The 21523-nt window shown below is 34.8% G+C and overlaps 1 protein-coding gene across 6 annotated transcripts in view; it reads left to right on the top strand.

Annotated features, from left to right (window-relative positions):
* homer (protein) overlaps positions 1-10358 on the top strand; it is a 497710-nt gene extending 487352 nt beyond the window's left edge. For all 6 annotated transcript variants that reach the window (XM_069827177.1, XM_069827173.1, XM_069827172.1 and 3 more), the window contains one exon: positions 5422-10358. In XM_069827177.1, coding sequence (XP_069683278.1) covers positions 5422-5607 — 186 coding nt within the window. In that variant the 3' untranslated portion in view covers positions 5608-10358. The remainder of the gene's footprint in view (positions 1-5421) is intronic.
* The last annotated feature ends 11165 nt before the right edge of the window (positions 10359-21523 follow it).

The raw sequence follows: 21523 nt of genomic DNA, 5'->3' as shown, positions 1-21523 counted from the left end.
AAACTTCTTGAAGCCATGGTTACACATCCTATGACACCTGACCTGTACCTAACTCACCACTTCTCACTTAACTGAACCATGTGCAGTACACACTATCGCTTCAAGGTCAGGGTACCAACTGCTACCAACCTTCCAAACTTGCTGCAAATGATACCTGCACCTCAAATTTTCGCTGCCAATTTTTTTTTTAAATATGTGAGGATTGAGTACATATAATAAAACAATGTATGTTCAAATAAGATTGGCCTTTGGGAAAGGATTAGATACTTTTTAAACGACATCACTTACAAATAAAAGCTGTTAACATTACAAGTATCTGATTAGGATGTTAATTTTTTATGTGATGGGCGAATCTCCATAATGGATTATTGTTCTGCAACTTTTCCTCGAACCCACTGAATATAATAACACTGTGAGCTACTTGATAAGCAAGTAATGGGCTTACATTTAAAATCTTACTATAAACTACTAATACCTTTTAATTATCTCTATCAATCTTCAATACCGAGTTCATTAATAGAAAAATATTACAAGCTACTACAATATTCATTCATTCATAGTGTTCTGCCCAAGGACAGGTATTTCACTGCAAACCCAACTTACTCCAATCTTTCCTATTCAGGGGAGTAACTATTTCATATGAAATTGTGCCAAATAAATTTGATCTTCTTAAAACGTACTTTAAATTTATGAATGAAGACAGATACGTACTTTCTTGGATTATAAAAAATTCGTTTTATGTATAACCGAAAGCTTTCTTCTTATTAGGGTGCACAGTAAATGGTTTCATTTGTGTCTTTTGAACAGTAGTACAGGAAGACTATAAATGAAAACGTGACATCTTCGTGACATGTTATCTTCTATGTGAAGGAAAAGTTTCTGAAAGGAACTGTGCAGAAAGTCTCAATATTTCTTTATTTTCAATAAGCATAATATTGTGCAAATGCTTTGAGTGTAATAAAGTAAGTCCACTGTGTATTAAATGTACATTTAAGAATAATTGAGCATAGTTCTTTAACTAATCTTTGTTCTCTAATCATTTTGGTGCTCAGTGATCACTTACTTATGGTCTGTCCCAGGAATCTGTGAAGTAGAAAGCCGAAACAAGACCTCTGCGCAAGTAATATGTGGGAGGGATAGGGCCAATGACTGCTCTGGGGGGAGGCATTGCTTGAACAAAACGAGCAATCGCTTGCAGGAGGGGATAATTTCTATCTGAACTCTACTCTACCTTCTACCACGAGCATCTTACCCCTTAGCGGATTCTAGCTGATGCTGCCCGCAATACACTCCGGTACTGATAGACTGCACCCCCATATGCACGAAGTTACTCCACAGATTCCTGGGACGGATCATAGGTACTTTAATGTGAAAGATCTTTTTTGCCTACAGCCAATATTTTTCTAGCGGTTTCACGTATTTTTAATGTCAGTTGATCATTACATTGCATAATAGTAATTATTATTATTATTATTATTATTATTATTATTATTATTGTTATTATTATTATTTTCATAACCATTATCATCATCATCATCATCATCATCATCGTGGTTAGTAATCTTTACTTGTATATGCAACATGGCCGGTTTCACCAAACTTCAATAAATCAATCCAAATTAAAAATTAACTAGTGATCATCAAAATATTTAACAATTCACTAAAATGCGAGCTGTTGACCGACCAGATTTTCTTAACATTTAATGAACAATAAGTAATGGCTCATTACAGATAAATAAGTGTGTTCAATGAATTTTTTTCATAACTATATCAGAACATTTTTATGAAACCACAGCCTACTATATGAAGAGTCCACTGCAAGAATGATGGATGTCACTTTCTTGTCGAAAATGAACCAAGACTGTCAATGCATACCTTAAGACATATAGAATGTACATAGAGAGTTATATGGCATTAACACTGATAGTCATTGTCCAGTAATGATTGGAATATCACAGTTAAGCTTTGAGCGCTAAGCATTTCAAACTTTCAATTGCTTCTCCTGCAAAATGTATTGCAAATGACATCCATCATTCTTGCAGTGGACTCTTCATATAGCAAATCGTGTACCTGCTATATCATTTGCATAAAGGCGAACAATGAAGCAATACGGTTACAAAATATAGTAAATGGAAAAAAAAGTATTATTATTATTATTATTATTATTATTATTATTATTATTATTATTATTATTATTATTATTATTATTATTATCATCACCATAATTATAGCTGTTTCAATTATTTCATTCCTGATTCCAGTGATCATCTCATTTGAAGGAGGATGATATATGTAATAGCTGCAAGGGCGCAAATAGCCAGAGTAACTAATGCGCCCTAAGCAACTGAAAATGGCACGAACAATATTTATAAAGAAGGTGATGCAAATAACATTAAGGAGTGGCGACCTATCACTATTTTTTTCAATGATTAGAAGAATGTTTGAACGAGTGATTGATTCTACATTACGAGCCATCAACAGTCTAAACCCTTTCCAGTCAGGTTTCATGCCTATTCCTGGAACCCATATAAATTCTTCTATAATAAATGGATGCCTTAAATCAGCCAAATAAAACAGAAAAAATTGCACTATTGTTTTCTTAGATGTGTCAAAAGCCTTTGATTCCATAGGACATGACCACATATTACAAACTCTTCATTCATTAGATCTTCCACATAATCTCTATGCTGTGATCAGAACTTTATTAATTGAAAATATCATCCAGATATAGGCGGATTTTAAGAAAACAAAACCCATTATTATTGTACGTTGTGGAATTCCTCAAGATTGTCCTTTGTCTCCCCTAATTGTTCAACTTAGCCTTAGATGGTGTACTTCAAAATCTGACAGATCCTGATATCTCAAAAGCATATGGATACAGCCTATCTGAAGAACTTCCTAATTTATCTGCCCTTGCAGTTGCGGATGACTTGGCATTAATAAGTTCTTCCAAAAAACATGCTACCTCATTAGTCAACCAAGCTGAAAGCAGTCTTGCCACTATTGGTTTTCAAATTAATCCTGATAAAAGCAAATGTATTATTCTACGAAAAGGCCTCTTATCCAGTGGACAAATAGTCCCTCTACAAGGTTCAGCTATTTCATCACTTCAAAATAAAAAAGAGCAAATTTGATATTTAGGTGTAGACTTTAATGATGAAATCTGTTTTGATAAAAGGAAAGCATTTTCATCTCTGGCTTCAGATCTGCATTCTTTGATACAATCACAATTACTTAAGGCAGAACAAAAAATCAAGATTATCAACGAATTTATATGGCCAAGACTAGTCTATCCCCTACAATGCGCTCCTCTAACCCAGATCTCTAAAATATTTTCAAGACATACTGATAAACTTATAAGAAGTGCTGTGAAGGAAATAATGATGCTTCCTGATGATACCCCTAATGCCATGATCTATGCCTCTAGAATACTTTGAGGGCTTGGTATCATTTGAGCGGAGTGGGAAGCTTCAACATTTTAATATATGCACTCAACTTCTACATGTAAATTACATCTATTTAAATTTTGTCAGAAATCTTAACAAAGAAAGACAACATGCTTTAACAAATCTTAATATCTCTGAAAATGAATTTCCGAAGTTCAAGAAAGAACAGCAACTGAGAGAAATCTTAAGGAAAAGATCTTTTTCTTCATGGTGTCAATTGCCACATAAGGATAAAGGAGTCAGTTTTTATGCGGAATGCCTTAAGACAAATTCCTGGATATTCAATAAACAAGGCCTATTCATCATCATAATATATTAATGCGGTGAAAATGTCATCCAACCTTTCTGCAGTACGGTCAGTCCCAGGTAGAGCATTCAACACAATCCGTTGCCGCCACCCAAACTGTGACGAGACTGAAACACTAGGACATGTGTTGGGTTTCTGCCAAAAGATTGAGTTACTGTGGAACAACTGCCATCACAGGGTAAGGATAATGCTTGCTGATATCCTAAGACAACAAGGATTAGAAGTCCATGAAGAAGTGCATTGTATCTCGGAAGATGATTCAACAAGACAAGCAGATATTGTTGTCATTGATAGAAAAAGAACATAGGAACAATACTAGACCCGACTATCAGGTTTGAAAGATGCACAACAGCCAAAACTTACTGATGATGAAAAGAGAATCATCTATGAACCTTGCATTCCTTATTTTAGCAAGCAATATAACATCATAGCTAATCGTTGGTCAGTACACGGACTTCTTTTTGGAGTTCGTGGTACCATCTCCAAATACACCTATAACCTTTTAAAATCAATGGGATTCACATTTTACAATGCTGAGAAAATAGTTAGAGGAATTCTAAAGGACTCAATTCAAATTTTGCAATTTCATCTCTATTTCAAGTAATATGATTTCATCTTCACTTTAATTTTCTTTTGAAATTTATCGTATGTATTTTCATTGTTTCATTGTAAACTTTTATATATGTATTTGTTTTCTGGATCCTTGTGGTCACCCTTATTGAAGGGCAACTGGTTTTATTTTATAAATCCGATATATACAATAACTGCAATTTAGGTATACTTTAGATAATACTCTTGAAACACATTATCCAGAATAAAAAAAATTAAAGACTTATAAATTTACTGTACTGTGAAGTATAGTTGCAGAGCTGAAAGAAAGTAGAAACTTGATACCTAATATGTTGTGTTAAATAACTGTTTTCAATGTGTGCATAAATTTATTCTAATAAATGGAAGTTAATATACGGTACCAATTAAGTTTTGTTAGGTTTGAATGTACATTGTGTATTAATTTACTAGTATTTATTAGGTATACAGTTATAATAACCACTAAAATATGTGCTAAAATAAAACTAAGTTGTATATTACCTAGTTGACTAGTTTCAGCTTTGTTGCAGCCATTCTGGTGATATTATAACCTATGATCAGTTTCTTCTAAAGTTTTCAGTACCATGATCTTCGTGATGCGGTGTCTTTCTTGAAATTTGTAAATTGACCGTTTCTTAAATGGTTAACATTATCTCCATCTGGCTCTTGATTTTCGACCAGTTCCAGATGTAACAATTCTGCATTGAAACGTTCTGCAATTTTGAATTGCATCTAAAAATTTAAAGGCGGAAATTTCTATCACTAAACTAATGATAGCTTTACTGGTTCGTTAGGTCTAAAGATGCTTGGTGAGCTATAAAAATAATTTAATGAACCAGTAAATAAATTAATGAATCATTAAAAACAGTGAAGCTTGGTGAAACTGACTAGCAATGAATATGCATTGTTTTGCATGTTAAGGGTCATTTCACATGAATGAATGATCCACCTTTCTGAGTGATAAAATGTTGAAAGTTTGAAAATGTGGTTTGTTATTCACTGCAGTAATATATGAAATGAAAAATTATGTAAAACAAAAACGTAATACACTGTTGTATTAATGCATTACTTATGATACAGAATCTCCAGCAGGAGAATGCAGAGCTTCAGGCTGCCGTGTCATTAGCACAAGCACAGTTAGAAACTGCTCTGTCAGCTCAGGAATCTCAGAAGCGAGTTTTGGAAACATTGAACGCACAACTGGCAGCAAGATTACAGGAACTGGCTGGAATCCATCGAGAGATTGCTACGGCTTTACAGACATGAGAGGAGGTTCACAGCAGCCCCTATTGGTCAACTGTGTAACACTTCCACAGCTCAACTCTGGCATGACAAGAAGAACAAACATGTGTCAATAGTACCTACAGACATTCTCTTGTACTATCTCAGATTATCTTTAATAATTACTGAAGTGTGATCTGTAAAGTAGAAAAGAGGAAATGAATGGAAAAATTTAGATTATAAATTTGGGGGAGGAGGGGGGGGGAGAAAGTATGAAATGGTGAAAATACGCAGACTAATAACTTACATTTCGAATGGATATGATAGTGTTAAGTTTGTTTCTATATGCAGTGGATTTTTTAAAGTACGACGAAATAACACGAAGCATTTGAGACAGCGTGTATAAAATTGAAATCGAGTTTAATAATAATGACCACATAGATGTTATTGTGAAGTCGACGTCACCATTAAGATTACTTGAGAATGGTTGGAATGCAATATTTTAAAACTGAGAATAACGAATTCTCTTAATTTTTAATTTTTTTCTTGATATAAAACAAGTGAAGTAGAAGTCTTTATATTAATCTGAGTGGTAAGATGGAAAAAGATAATGAGATTGGAGGTTTGGAATATGCTTTAATCGTCATTGTTACAAACCTACAGACAATATTGCAAATATTCTCACGTTACGTTAGACAAACGAAATGACAGTTAACTCCGAGATTGTTTTAAGAGGGCAGAAAGTGCAGCTACGAGTATAATAAAGTATGTACAAAATTTTAATCATGAGTTGGTGCTTGCCCGTTGTTACTTTTTCCAAATTCTTTGCATGAATAATAGCTGATAGTCAGTTTTGATGTTGTCTTTCTTCCCTGCAAGACTGATGTTTGTTAGATGAAGTAGAAATAATGTGTCCCGAACTCTGACTTCTTATACTGCAATTTTGAAATGGAAGTGTAAGTGTTGTGTGTGCTACAGATTAAATTGGAGATGTCAATGTCACGCATTGGATTGACTTTCCCCATTGCTTTTTGAGTCGATTACTGGAAGTACAGTAAGAGCATGCTAATTCAATTTGCAAGTTTATTTCTCCAAGTGTTATCGTACGTATTCTGGGGACAGAATAGCTTGGGTGGTTAAAATTTTTGCAGAGTCGAATGATTTCCACAGCATCTTCTCAGTTACTGTATATATGCAATACTCGCCAATGCAAGTGTCGGCTCCAGTGTTGTTGATGTGTGACGAAGTCGAAACTCTCACCCAGATGTACATTATCAGAACTATCCCTATACTGTATTGTTACATTTTGTGGGGTGCAGAGAATCGTGACATGTATTGATATTTCTCTTATATTTGTTTAGGATTCATAGGAAGATAAATATGGGCTCTTTTATAATAACAATAAAATATTTTACATTGTAATATATTAGTAGTAAATGTTTGTTTCTCTTTATGTAGTAATGCATTTTGAATGACGTACGGTATATAAGTTGTTAGACATATAATGACTGCTGTAAAGGCACACTATATATAATTATCGTGTTGGGTGAGGCAGCTGGATCTGCACACACTCCCCAGAGAGACACTATTGATCACCACTGCTAACACTGCCCAACAATTGGAACTTGTTACGATGCATTGAATGGATGGATGAATGTTGCGTAATACTTGAACTAGTTGCAGTTACATTGGTCCAGGTTACGCTTGGAAATTTCATGTGAGACATTCGTTCTGTAACATTATTTCTTAGTTAGAAATTGACTTTCATACTTCACTTTATGTTGTGACAGCACACATTTTATATGCGGTCAGATGTGAGATGCGTGCTTAGATAGGCATAATTTTTTTCTAAAACATTATGTTTCTTTTGCTATGAAATTGTCATTGATGCAAATTTCTTTTATTTGATAAAAAACTCAATGAGAGACCACCGATGTCTTTTGAATTGATCTTGCAGTATGTAACCAGCATCCATTGCCAAATATAGTATGAACATAAGTTCAGTGAAAGATATTTATAATATAATTTAACAGAATGAAGAAAGAGGAACCATGGTTGCATGTTATGTATGGGTGGTGCAGTTATATAACATTCGAAATAGTTTTATTAGTTACTTTTAATATTTATATATCAAATATTTTATGCCATTTGTGGTGTGCATGTGATACAATTGATATGAATTTTAAAAAAGTCCAAAGAAGAGTCCCTGAACACTGTTACATACAATAGAGGATCCAATATGTTGTAAGTAAATGCACATTAGATTAGCAACTCACAAAATTGTTCTAATATTTACGAAACTGCAAGTAAAGTTAGTTTAACTCCGTTCTAATATGTATCTGTATTATGATATTGTTCGATATGCATTGTGCTCCCAAGATCATTCATACGATCAGACTTGAGATCTTGGTAGCACTGTGCATGCTAATATTTCACCATCTTCCATCTAGAACAGGAGCTGTACAGTATGTAATGTCCTGTATTATTCATATTTTAGAGTCGAGGGTGATGGATTAAATGGCAATATAGTTTTAATTTCAAACAGAAGCCATTGCGGTTTTCTTTATTTTAAGACAGATGTTGTAGGACAATGTAGTGAGGATTCCCTGTGAACCTTTATTCCCCACCCATGAGATTTTCTTGGAATAAATAGACGATTCATTCCACTAAATGAGGCCTCTCATTGTCAGGGAGATGTATTCATAAATCTGTATGCTATTGGTCTGAATTCAGTTTTCCATTTTATAGTAGAAAATTTAATGCAATAAATGGATATTGAACACACCACTCATGTGGCAACAATGCCTGACGTCATGTTTATGGCTGGCATGTTTTTGGTAGCTTGTTTCTTATAACACCTGAATGTATTTTGTCAGTTATCTTCATTATTCTTTCATTTTATACTTTATGGAGGCATTAATGAGGACAGACAGATAACCCTTTCTCTGCTCGCTTGATGTTGTCTCCCACAGCTGCTTTACACACAGCTTTATGTTATGGGTCCTTCAAGCCAGCATTGAAGGGGTTGAGTAGCTATAATTGTATTGAGATTATCAGAATATACTCAGTTTCAGAACAAAATATAATTTAAATTGTATTACAACTGTAGAACACTTTGTTATTATGTGAATCGAACAAAATATTATTGAGATTAAATTACATTGGTATGAGAAAAATATCTGGATTATATATTTGCTTGATTGCAACTGACTGATTTCTGGTTACTTTAAATTAATGAGTTAAGGTACTTTGCAGGAAGGGCATTTGAAATGGTGTGTTAATGCAAAAATATATTGAGATATGTAAGAAAAGACTGAAATAAGAGTGTGGTGCTGATAGTGTAATGGCTAAGTCAAGTTTCAGAACCACAAATGCACTCTGCTCAATGGTTATATTCATTTGTTCCCCGTACATTGCTGTTATTTAGATTATCATTTGTACATATGTTTGGCCTGGGTATGATGATAGTATAATTATAGATTTTTATTATGGATTTACGAACAGTGCACAAGTTTAATTTTATATTACTATACTTTTATTTTTTATATAAACATTATTTTACTTTAAATCGAGAAACCGATGATAGTTGTGGCATATACACCTTCCTTACACACAAATGCAATAAGCCTGCCTGTCAATTCCATTTTGCCATTTAATTATGTTTAGTTTTTAAACTGTTTACAGAAAATAGTCCATGTTTAGTTACGCACATATTTCTTCAGTCAAAGCTTTATCGCACATAAGATAAGAAAATAGCTACAAGTATAGTCTACAACTTAGCCTTTCCAATTGTTCCTTTTTTTAATCGTAGGCAGGTATTAAATGCAAAATGTGAGTTATCAGAAAATTTTGAATATTTGAGTATGTATATATAGAAGTGCTTGTATTTTTTTCCGCCAAGAATTGTGTGTTTCATGTACATTCTGAAAGAAAGAGGATATTAAAGACCAATGAATGCTGGAGAATGTTTATCTTGTTGCTTAATTCTTGTATGTATAACAATTTAGATCTTCCCAAGTAAAAAAGATAATAGATCAGAAAGAAAGAATACAAATAATTCAATTCTTGCACAAGAAATATCATAGAAATTAAATGTTTTACACATACACATATTTTATTACATTATGCAAAATATTCGATTAATATGACACTTTATGTAGACACACAAACACACAAATCACTTAATTATGTAATGTAATATTTTTTTCTATGATAGTGTGTAAAGTTGCATTTTACCCACTGTTATCAATGTGTAAAATGAGGTTTTAAAACTCTAGTGCGTAAAAAATTAAGTAATCACTACAATCACTGACATTCATTTTACACACGCCAAAAAGAATGCAATATTCAATGTACAAACTTCGTTCATAAATTAATATTAGACGTAACAAAGACAAGTACTAACAAATTTAACATTCATATTTACGTTTTACCCCTTACTATTCTGAAGTTACATTATGTAATGCTCATTGCAGCAAGATGTAGTATTCAACTTTTCCTAACCACTTTGTTGATTATGGCCGTATCATACCATAGATACTTATTTCTTACTGGTTCCGAGTTTAAACAGCCAGGACATCTTGATCTTATAATCTCTTCAACTAGAAATATTTATTTTATGTAAATCTGTGCTATCATAGAAAAAATATTGTAAGATACACATTCGTAAAGCAATCTTTTCGGCCCTTGTGTATATGTAAAATGAACATTTTACGAACTTGTATCATAAATAACTATTTTGTAATGATATCAAAAAATTGTTAGCCATAGTCAATAAACAATTCAGAAAATCTTTATTCAGCAAATTACATTTTACAAAATTTCTACACGAGAGTCTATGGGAACTCGAAGGATATCAAGAGGTAAGCTTTGTCTTCAAAGCCTTGTGAATCATGTTGGGCAAGATAGAAGCCACTAATCGCTCAATCTTGATTTTGCATAAACTCTATTCTTCACATAGTCCCCCAAAGAAGTCTGTTGGTGTCATGTTAGGTGAGCGAGACAGCCATGGAAATTCTGACTAATCCACTGGGGCGGAAACTATTCATCGAGAAATGTACGCACATCAAAGCCCCAGTTTGGTGGCACCTCGTCTTACTGCAATATCACATGTGGTTAAATTTATTAAGTTGAGGAGGAACAGCATAGAGTTCTAAAATATAAAGATAACTCTTGAGTTCACAGTTTTCTCGGAAGAAAAATGGTTGTAAGAGTGCATACCAGACATTAATTTCAAGGCTATTGCATAATCGATAATCCCCATATCCAGCAATTATAGCTTTCCAAACTGACAGAATGTTGTTTCAACAATGAAAACAACATTAAGTAAGAATGGATAATCTTGATTGGTATATTCAAGAATGTGAAGGATAACTTGCTCATTTAAAAACCTTATCACCAACTTAATTTCTTGAACAGTTTATAAATATGTAGCTTCAATTTTAGCCACTGGCATAGTTCAGTTGGCTAAGGCACTTGCCTGCTGATCCGGAGTTGCACTCGGGCATGAGTTCGATTCCAGCTTGGGCTGATTATCTGGTTGAGTTTTTTCCGAGGTTTTCTCCAACCATAAAGCGGATGTCAAGTAATCTATGGCGAATCCTTGGTCTCATCTCGCAAATCCATCTTCCTATCACCAAATCCATCGACGCTAAATAACCTAGTTGTTGATACAGCGTCGTTAAATAACCAAATTAAAAAAGAAAAAGTTTCAATTTTACCAGCATTACCTTATGCACTGTTGATCTTTGTATGTACATCTTGCTGTTCGTATTGATTTCCTTGGACTTCTGGTAAATGATTGTTCAACAGTTTCTGCTGAACAAGATCTTCCTACTCCTTTCTAATGCAACACACTTCTGTATCTAGAAACTGCTTCAGTCAACACTGAGTGATTATGCACTTGGAGGGTCTTTTTGAACTTGACGTTAGAAGTGTCTTTGTACAGTCACTGCAGACTTTGTTTCTCACAGCCATAACAGACATAATGCATTGTCCTGTGCAGAAGCCATTTTAGTTGCAGTCGTACTTGGGTTCTATTCCCACTTAGGCTGATTACCTGGTTGAGTTTTTCCAAGATTTTCTGCAACTGTAAGACAAATGTCAGGTAGTCTGTGCGAAACCTTGGCCTCACCTTATATCGCCAGATATATATATATATATATATATATATATATATATATATAATGGAATACGATAAATGAAGTGAAATATATAATGGAACTAATGTGGTAAACAACAATAAAATTTTAATTTCCTATGCCACATGGCGGATTTAGTTTATGTTCAGTAACTATGAGTAACTATGTAACATGTTGTACATGGAAGGCAAGGGAACCATTGCTTCCTCTGTTCATAAAGCGAAAAAGAAGAAATTTACTGCAGAAATTATATTTTAATTGCGAGAACATTGAATTCTCTAATCTTAAAATGGCACAAAATTCTTTCTCTGAGCGCCTATCCTGGTTGAGGCGCCTATACTGACTGAGAAAGATTCGTTTATTTCCGTTTGAACTTTGGAAGACTTCACCACTGTGCCCATAGCCAGCATTGTCAGCTGCTTACATTGCTCTGTGTGAGAATATACTAATGCGTTGAAAATTGGCTAGTTCTTTTTGTGTGAAAAATATAACGTTTTTTTGTGCTTCATTTACACATATTGTGTGCCGTTTCTGTCTGATAATAATAATATTTTATCGGTTGGTGTTTAAAGTGATTCTAAATTACTTTAAATTTAAAATATAAAATTGTTTTGTAGATATTAGAGAAGCAAACCCATAATCTGTGGCTTCTTCATTCCTACTGTGAAGAGGGGAGACAGGCGTACTGAGCGCAATTTCTAATAACAATGGAATCTCAATTTCCCGGGTGTAATTGTCAAATAGAAAAACGATCAATGAGAGATCTGAAAAAACTTAAAGTACAGACAAAATCATGCTTGAGAAAGTTTAATTTAGAGCAGTATAGTAAAACAGGGTGGCTATGTGGTTGCTGCATTATAGAGAAATTGTTTTCTTGGCTACGTCTTTTGTTTAAGAACTAGAAAAATGTATGGAACAAGACTGGCTTCAGTGACGAAACATAAAGCATTGAAACGACATGAAAACTCTCAGTCTCACATTGTTTCAACAATACAATTTGCAATGTTTGGCATATCTAGAGTTGATTTTCAACTTGACAATCAGAAGCGCCAAGCAACATAATGATAAGATGAAGGAAAATAGAGAGATAGTTAAATGTTTCATTAATATTGTCTGTCATTTAGGATAGAACTGGCCCTCCATGGTGATGAAAAAAGCAATAATTCAGTTGATCGAGGTAATATATTGAACTATTTCATTTAGTAATGCATTTACAGGTTTATCTAATCGAATTCAAAGCGATCTGATTGAATCAATCATCATTCATCATCATTTAGTCTTCTGCCCAAAGGCAGGTCTTTCACTGCAAACCCAGCTTTCTCCAGTGTTTCATATTTTCTCCCTTCTTCTTTGTCTCCTCATATGATTCATATATCTTTATGTCGTCTATCATTTGATACTTTCTTCTGCCCCGAACTCTTCTCCTATTCACCATTCCTTTCAGTGCATCCTTCAGTAGACAGTTTCTTCTCAATCAGTGACCCAACCAATTCCTTTTCCTTTTCAGTTTCAGCATCATTCTTTCTTCACTCACTCTTTCCAGCACAGCTTCATCTCTTATTCTGTCTGTCCACTTCACATATTCCATTCTTCTCCAAAGCCACATTTCAAATGCTTCTATTCGCTTCTCTTCATTTTGTCGTAATGTCCACAATGCCACACTCCATACAAAACATTTCACTAGTCTCTTCCTTAGTTTTTTTCCAGAGGTCCGCAGAAGATGCTCCTTTTTCTATTAAAAGCTTCCTTGGCCATTGCTATTCTCCTTTTGACTTCTTGGCAGCAACTCATAGTAGCCTACTGCTTATAGTACACCCCAAGTATTTGACACTGTCCGTTCTACTGCCTCATTTAGAATTCGCAAGTTTACCTTCTTTATTTTTCTTCCTATGGCCATGGTCTTCGTCTTATTTGCATTTATATTCATCCCATACTGTTCACAGCTGTCATTTAGCTCCTGTAGCATATCTCTTAGTATCATCTCTTCTGCTAACAAAGCCATATCATCAGCAAATCTTATGCACTTTATTTTGCTCCTACTATCACTCTTCCCATGTTCTGAAAACAGTGTAACATAATTACAGCAGAAATTAGAAAAGAAGTCCATAATGCTCCATTTGTTGCAATAATGGTAGATGAGACGACTGATATTCAAAGCCAATCATAGCTCTCAGTTATACCTAGATATGTAACTAGTGATGGAGTAGTACAAGCAGTGGCGTATACTGGTTAAAGGGTTTGGGCTACCACTGACCCTATTATTACACAAAATATATTTTAAAATCCCTATAATAAAATTCCTTACATATTTATGTGAATTCCAGACGTCTTGATTGGAACAAAAATACGTTGATGACTTCGTCCTTGAAATTACAGTTGGGCCACTTGCAAAGTTTCTGTAGAAATGACTTTTCAATGGATATTAGTGCCAAGCCGGATAAACGTTCTTGTGTATGAGTTGATCTACAGTAGGATTTTATTCTCTTCAACGCAGAAAATGTTCTTTCTACCGATGCTGACGTAGCTGGTATTGTCACAATTAATGTTGCCAATTTAAGGACTTCAGAAATAACTTGGTTCAGCTGGTTTTCATATATGGCATATAATATTTCATGGATAGGTTTGTTCGAAAAATCAAAGACTTCTGCTGAATATATTACACTTAATTCCTTTTTTCAAACGTACTTGATAAAAGTGACTGTTATAGGACTGAAATAATTTGTTTAGTGCCTCATTCGGGAAGTTTTCTCTATAAGCAGAAAATTTTTGAGAATCTAGAAGATGTGTGAACTGAAGCTTTCCATAATCAGAAAATCTGTCAGTAATTTCCATGTGCATACGATCCAGTATGCTGTAGTACAGCTGCCTGTATTTCAATTCATCATCTCCTTTTCTTCGCTTTAATGGTGGTTCCATTGTATTGGCTGAAGAATTTTCATTTTCCATATTACTCCATATGGACGGAAACCCACTACGTCTGAACTCGGATATAGTATTTTTTTTTTTAACTTTGATACCTCTTGCAAGTAGTATGCTATGTCTAGACTTTTTGTCTGAAGAATATTGTAGATCACATCTGTATGTGCGAACACTCTAGCATAGACTTCAAGAAGAAATATATTCTGAAACTGTGTGAAAAAATTCAAATATCCTTGAGCCTGCACATTTACAGCATCATCCCAGTTTTCTTCAGAGTCATTACAAATCATATTTTTAAAGAAAGCAGTCCGTTTTTCTCTGTATTCCTTTACTGTATTTACAAGCCGAGATGTAAAATTCAATCTAGTTGGTGCTACTTTTGGGAGTTTCTTGTTCATAAATTCCTTGAGTTTTCTGATCTTTTAGGAGATGATGAGAAAAATGCAGCTAAACCCGACAGTGTTTTGAAAAAAATGCGGCATTCTGGAATGGATGAAGTAGTTTGTTGCAAAACTAAATTGAGAACATGGCTGTAACAATGGACAAATAGTGCTTGAGGATACTTTGCTTGAACTTTTATTTTTAAGCCATTAATATTTCCCGCCATAACTGAAGCACCATCGTATGTCTGTGCAATTAACTTATTGCCGACATTGTATTCTGCTATAACACCTTCCACATGCTGAAACAAAGCAGCAGCAGTTTTGTCCATACTGACATTTGTGAATCCTATAAACCGTTCTTGAACATTGGCAGTACTGTCGACGTATCTTAAAACAGTGGACAATTGACTCTGATTAGAGCAGTAACTTGTTTCATCAACAACAATGGCCACAAAAGGTTTTATGTTCTTTATCATAACCCCACTTATAGCAAATATTAAGTCATTCTGAATTGCTAGAGAAGTACCACGAAATACTGTTGAACTCTCAAGATGATTGGCCAGTAAATGGTCAAATTCACTTAAGGAACTTAAATATTCAATATAATTTCCTATATTGTCTGATTCCACACTCTTGTTATGACCCCGAAAAGCCAATTCTTGTTTTCCTAGAAAGCAAACTGCGTTAATAAGATGCAGTAAAATCTCCCGATTTTTTTTTTCACAAGAGCATTGTGTTGGTTGATGTGTAGAGCTTTTCGCTTATCTAGCTGTAAATCAATTCTTGTCTTCCCAAAGTTTGCAAAGTTCATGCTACTACAAATATGAGCTTTTGATTTGTCGTATTCTAGGACTGCCGTTCTAAGGGAGTTCATATTAGAAAACCCCTCTTTTGACTACACATTAGTTTCGCGGCTAAATAACAAACATGGCCAGCAAAATAGTTTAGACAGTTTAGAAGTACCACACAACCAATTCCACTTACCATATGATGTTGAAATGAAATAGCGTGTGTACTCTCGCTGTTTTTCTTTTATGTCCATGGACAAATTTAACTCAGGAGTTGGTCTTTCCATTTTCACAATTTCAACTTTCTCGTTGTTATGTACGATGGTTAAAAGGCACTTTTAATAAACCTTCTATTACACAGTCATTTTCAACACAAACCTCTCCAGAAACTTGTTCTGCCATATTTTTCACAATATCACTTAATTGGGAAATTAAAAACTTAATAATTCACAATTAATATAACTCTTAGACACTCGAACAAATCACAGATTTAAAATAATGCACTGCAAGAACACAATCACATTCAATTGCTAGCGTACTAAGCGTATTGCTGCTTCGCCCCTGCGAAGAAACCGATCACGAGAGCGGCAACTCGCCCGGTCTACAGTGCATGATGGAAACAGAAGGGATCGGGGGGGGACGGGCAGTTGTGCGAAGGACAGCGTGAGCGAAACTGTCACAGGCTACCTCATGTAGCAAGCGGTTTCTTCAGCGATGCCGCCTTGACAACTTGTTTCTTTTCGAGAGTAGAGAGCACATATAAATCTAACAATTACTTTAATTTTAATTACTATGGTAAAACTAATAATACAAAATTATTACATCATGTTATATTATAAACTTTTTCTTTTGTAATTTCCTTGGACTACCGCCGGTAGCCCTGGTAGTCCGCAAAATACGCCCCTGAGTACAAGAATGATTTGTAGGATTCTTGGATGTAAGTGCTGTACTGATCGAGCTATACAGTTCAGTATGATTTTGGTTGTAAAATAGTGGCTCAAACATATGACATTGCACCAGTCATAATAATCCATGGCGCTACAGCCCATGGAGGGCCAAGACCGACCAGCCAGCTGCTGGCCTCACGGCCACATACCGAAGCAGAGGTGGACGATCATCCAACCAGAATGGAGGTATCGTGTGGTTAGCACAATGAGCCCCCCAGCCGTTATAGCTGGTTTGCGTAATCTGATTTTGCTACCTATCATAGCTCCCCAAGTGCAGCATGATGCTGGGTGGGCACCGGTCCCAGACACTGGCCGAAATTTCATGTGCACCAGTCATGTCGAGTGAAATTAACCGCCTACAAGCTAAAGTCCAGAGACAAGTTTCCAGATGCCATATTCATTCATTGTATTCCTCATAAACTTAATCTTGTGCTTCCACAGTCTGTGTCATGCATTAAAGAGTGTAATGTATTTTTCAAAGCTCTTAACGGTTTCTCTTCTTTTTTCTCATTATCTTCAAAGAGAGCTCATTATTTAGATCAAGCAGTGAAAAAGAGGTTTCCAAAAGTCGCACCAATAAGGTAGAACAAATATAAGTCGTCTTGTAGAGACCATGTATGGATATAAATCTGAAATAATCACAATGTTTGAAAATATAATTGAAAATCCAGATGATTGGGATAACGAAACCTACACTGCTAATCGAGGGTTTCTTTCTGTTCTACAAGATTTTACCTTCAGTTTTCTACTTACTGTATTTAAACATTTGTTTTCAGAAACTACTGTCCTTTTTGAAATTTTACAAATAAAATCACACGACATCTCGTTTTGTATCCATAAAGTGGCCGAAGCTAAAGAAAATGTAGCCAGCACAAAAGGGGAGTTCGAGAAAATATTTTTCAAAACTACTTCTGATGAACAAACAACTGAGCCACAGAGCAAACGATCATAGCTGGATAATGTAGGAGACATAGAAACAATGCTTCAGAAAAGTATATTTTGAAATTCTGATCATCAAATTGATATGAGGTTTCAGAACCTAGAGAAGTTAAAATTTCTTGAATTAATAAAACCGAATCATGACAAAAATTCTCTGAAATTGCTTTTTCATCAATTAAATCAGTTTATGGTCAACACCAATTTTCCTCGTTCAAGAAATGAGGAGTGTGTGTTATTGCAATGAAGACTTGAAGAATAAAAATTCGAGTGAACTTTTGTGTTACTTAAAAGCAATGAAGATTGACAGTGCGCTATTTCAAGTTAAAAAATTATGCAAACCGATTGAAAATTCCTGCAAGTAGTGCTTTGGTTGAACTAAAAATAATGAGAACCTTCATCAGAAATTTTCAAGTGGAAGTTAAACTATTCAGATTATCATTATTCTCTATAGAGAAGAAATTACTGGAAACCATTCATAGTAATGAGGACTTCTATGTCCAAATCATCGATGATTTTGTTGCTAAAGAAAGGATCATTGTTTTGGTCTTCAAATATATTTAAGTGAGTTGGCTGCAATCAGTTTTGTACTATACACATAAAAATTTGTATTATTGCTTCCCTCACATAAAATTGCACCACACACCACTGCTATGAGACAATTTAGCTAGAAATTATGTACATTGGTCATAATGGTATAATTATTTCTAGCAAAACATCAACCTTTTTGAGTTGCTCTGTTGATTGTAGCAAACAGCCAGTTGTTATTACAAATAAAACTTTATTAACAGGTGAATACAGTATCTGTGTGTGTTTTGTGTTTGCGTTTTTTTTTCGGTTATTTGTTCTGATTCTTACTCAGTCGAAATCTTACAGATGGTACATTATTTGTAATCTATACATACAAAGAGTTAAAATTTTTGTTACATTTCAAATCAATGTATGAGCTGCCTGTAAAAAAATATTACCACAGTGTATTCTTGCTTTCTGTTCCACGCTCATATCACTTAATATAAAGATTTTACGAAGAACAAAGTTGATAATGTTATGCTAAATAGTTATTTTGCCCAAGTTGTGATCGGCCAACAATTCATAAACATTAAAAAATATCACATTGTGATACAATTTATCTAACCCAAACTCATTTTTGCCTTCGTGTAATAAAATTATGTATATAAAATCAATCCATGATGATTGATATCATCTTCCGATGCCAAAAACCTATTCTTCTTTGTTATTGCACTGTTCTTCATGCAGTGTCTAATTTCCATAGCATCCAGGACTCCCTCAATTCAATTTCTTTCATTCTTCCCTTTTCTTTCTCTTCAGCGGTACGTATTCAGATTTCCTGTGCAGGCAATCTATCATTGCTCATGCACTGAACATGTCCATACCATTTTAGCTGTTTGGTTTCTGTTTCTTCTATGATGTCCTTTTTATTAACACTCCCATTTTCTCTCTCATTATTTAATTTCTAATTTTCTCATGCCTATAATGGGTGAGTAGAATATTTAACAACTGAAGGAACTTGATTGTCAATCAGTGTGGTCCCACATCCCAGTTACAAAGACAGCATATGTGAGTAAACATGGCAACATTACTATTAGAGATTGTGTTGCAGTACTAGCTTAACTGAGTCTTAGTACTTAGTGGTGTCATTCAGCTGGTCGCCCGAACCGCTTGTTAAGTTTGTTGCTGTTCGTAGAACAGGTTATGAAATCTTTTGATTTAAAAAAATTAGATTTTTACAGAAAGACAGAACATTTATTCAAAACGAAATTCAGCTTTTTAATACAGTAGTACAGTGAACAAAATGCAAAAATATACGAAAGTAAAGCTTGACGCCATCATATTAAATTATGATATTATTTTCCGTCCAAGTGTACAGGTCATTAGGAAAAAATATTATAGCTATGAATGCAACCTTGAAATTAGGCCTACTTCGGCAATCGTCTACCCTTTCCCCTTCCAATGCTAATACCGCATACACAACAATGGAACATAGTATTCAAAAACATAATTAAAACAATGAATAGGCTTTCAACTACAAAATATACTATTAAACACATTAGTAAGATACTTATTCTTGTTGTCTTAATACTACAATTTTTTATTCCATTTGAATGAAATAAATTATTTTTCCATTAAGGGTATTGGCTATACTGAATTAATTTACAATAATCATATAACTTATCATACTGGTATAGCATTGATTACATCAGCATTCTGCCCATGGGCAGGTCTTTCACTGCAAACCCAGTATTCTCCAATATTTCATATTTTCTGCCTTCCTCTTAGTCTCCGCATATGATCCACATATCTTAATGTTGTCAATCATCTGATATCTTCTGCCCCGAACTCTTCTCCCATTCACCATTCCTTCCAGTGCATCCTTCACTAGTCAGTTTCTTCTCAACCAGTGACCCAACCAATTCCTTTTTCTCTTTCTGATCGGTTTCAGCATCATTCTTTCTTCACCCACCCTTTCCAACACAATTTCATTTCTTATTCTGTCTGTCCACTTCACATGCTCCATTCTTCTCCATAATTACATTTTATTACATGTACAGTAGTGTGCAAATTAATCCGAACACGACATATTTTTACATTTTCTGTCATTATTGGCCTCACAGCTGCTCATACCGCTTTAATTGACATCTGTAGTACGTGTAATTCCATTGTTGAAGGTCTGTTATTATTTTTTTATAATATGTGACATTTTGCCTGTCATTCTGTACTTATAAGCATTTCAGTTGTGTTGAAGACTTAATACTGCAATCCTGTGTACATTCTGTCGTCTTCACAAATGGATACAACTCCACGAAAACGGTCTAAAATTATAACATTAGCAGAGCATTCTTCTATGACACAGAGGCAAATTGCTGCAGAATGTCACATCGGTTTGGCTACTGTTAATTCGATCATAAAACGATACAGGGAGACTGGATCCATCACACCCCAGAAAAAAGGAAACTGTGGCCGGAAAAGGAAGACTTCACCTGCAGATGATCGTTTAATTGTCAGGAAAAGTAAATTAAATCCTAGACTAACTGCTGTCGACTTAACCCGCGAGTTAATGGCTACCACTGGAGCGAATATTCACATCACAACAGTGCGGCGTAGGCTTTTGGAAGCTGGATGAAGGGCTCGTAAGCCTATTAAGAAGCAACTGCTAACCCCTGTTATGTGCAAAAAACGCTTAATGTGGGCAAAATTACATCAACACTGGACAGTGAATGACTGGAAGAATGTACTTTTTTCCGATGAGTCTCATTTCGAGGTCCATGGCCACCGTGTTTATTACGTACGGAAAGGATCCGAAAAAGTAACAGCAGCTCATCTCCAACAAGCACCCAAATACCTCCCTAAAGTAATGTTTTGGGGTTGTTTTACACGTGAAGGGCCTGGAGCATTAATACCTATCAAGGGAATGATGAATTCTGACAAATATATTCATTTATTGGAAACCAGAATCGTACCCCAGCTGCAAAAATCATTTCCGGATGGCAGAGGTGTGTTCCAACAAGACCTGGCACCATGCCATACGTCTCGAAAAACTACAGAATTCTTCAACAAGAAGAATATTCAGGTACTCCCCTGGCCAGGCAACTCACCCGGCATCAACCCCATTGAGAACTTATGGTCAATTTGCAAAAGAAGAATGCAAAAAATGGATTGTTCTACAAAGGAGAAGATGATTTCTGCCCTCATTGGTGTATGGTTTCACGATGAAGAAATGAAGAATATTTGTGGGAAATTAGTGGAATCCATGCCAAATCGTCTCAGAGCTGTTATTAGGAACAAGGGAGGCCACATAGATTACTGAGGTATGTCTTAGATCCTTTTTC

The sequence above is a fragment of the Periplaneta americana genome, chromosome 1, assembly GCF_040183065.1.
Source record: "Periplaneta americana isolate PAMFEO1 chromosome 1, P.americana_PAMFEO1_priV1, whole genome shotgun sequence".
Lineage (NCBI taxonomy): Eukaryota > Metazoa > Arthropoda > Insecta > Blattodea > Blattidae > Periplaneta > Periplaneta americana.
Note: the sequence above shows the minus strand (reverse complement) of the source record. Positions and strands in the feature narration are given on the sequence as shown.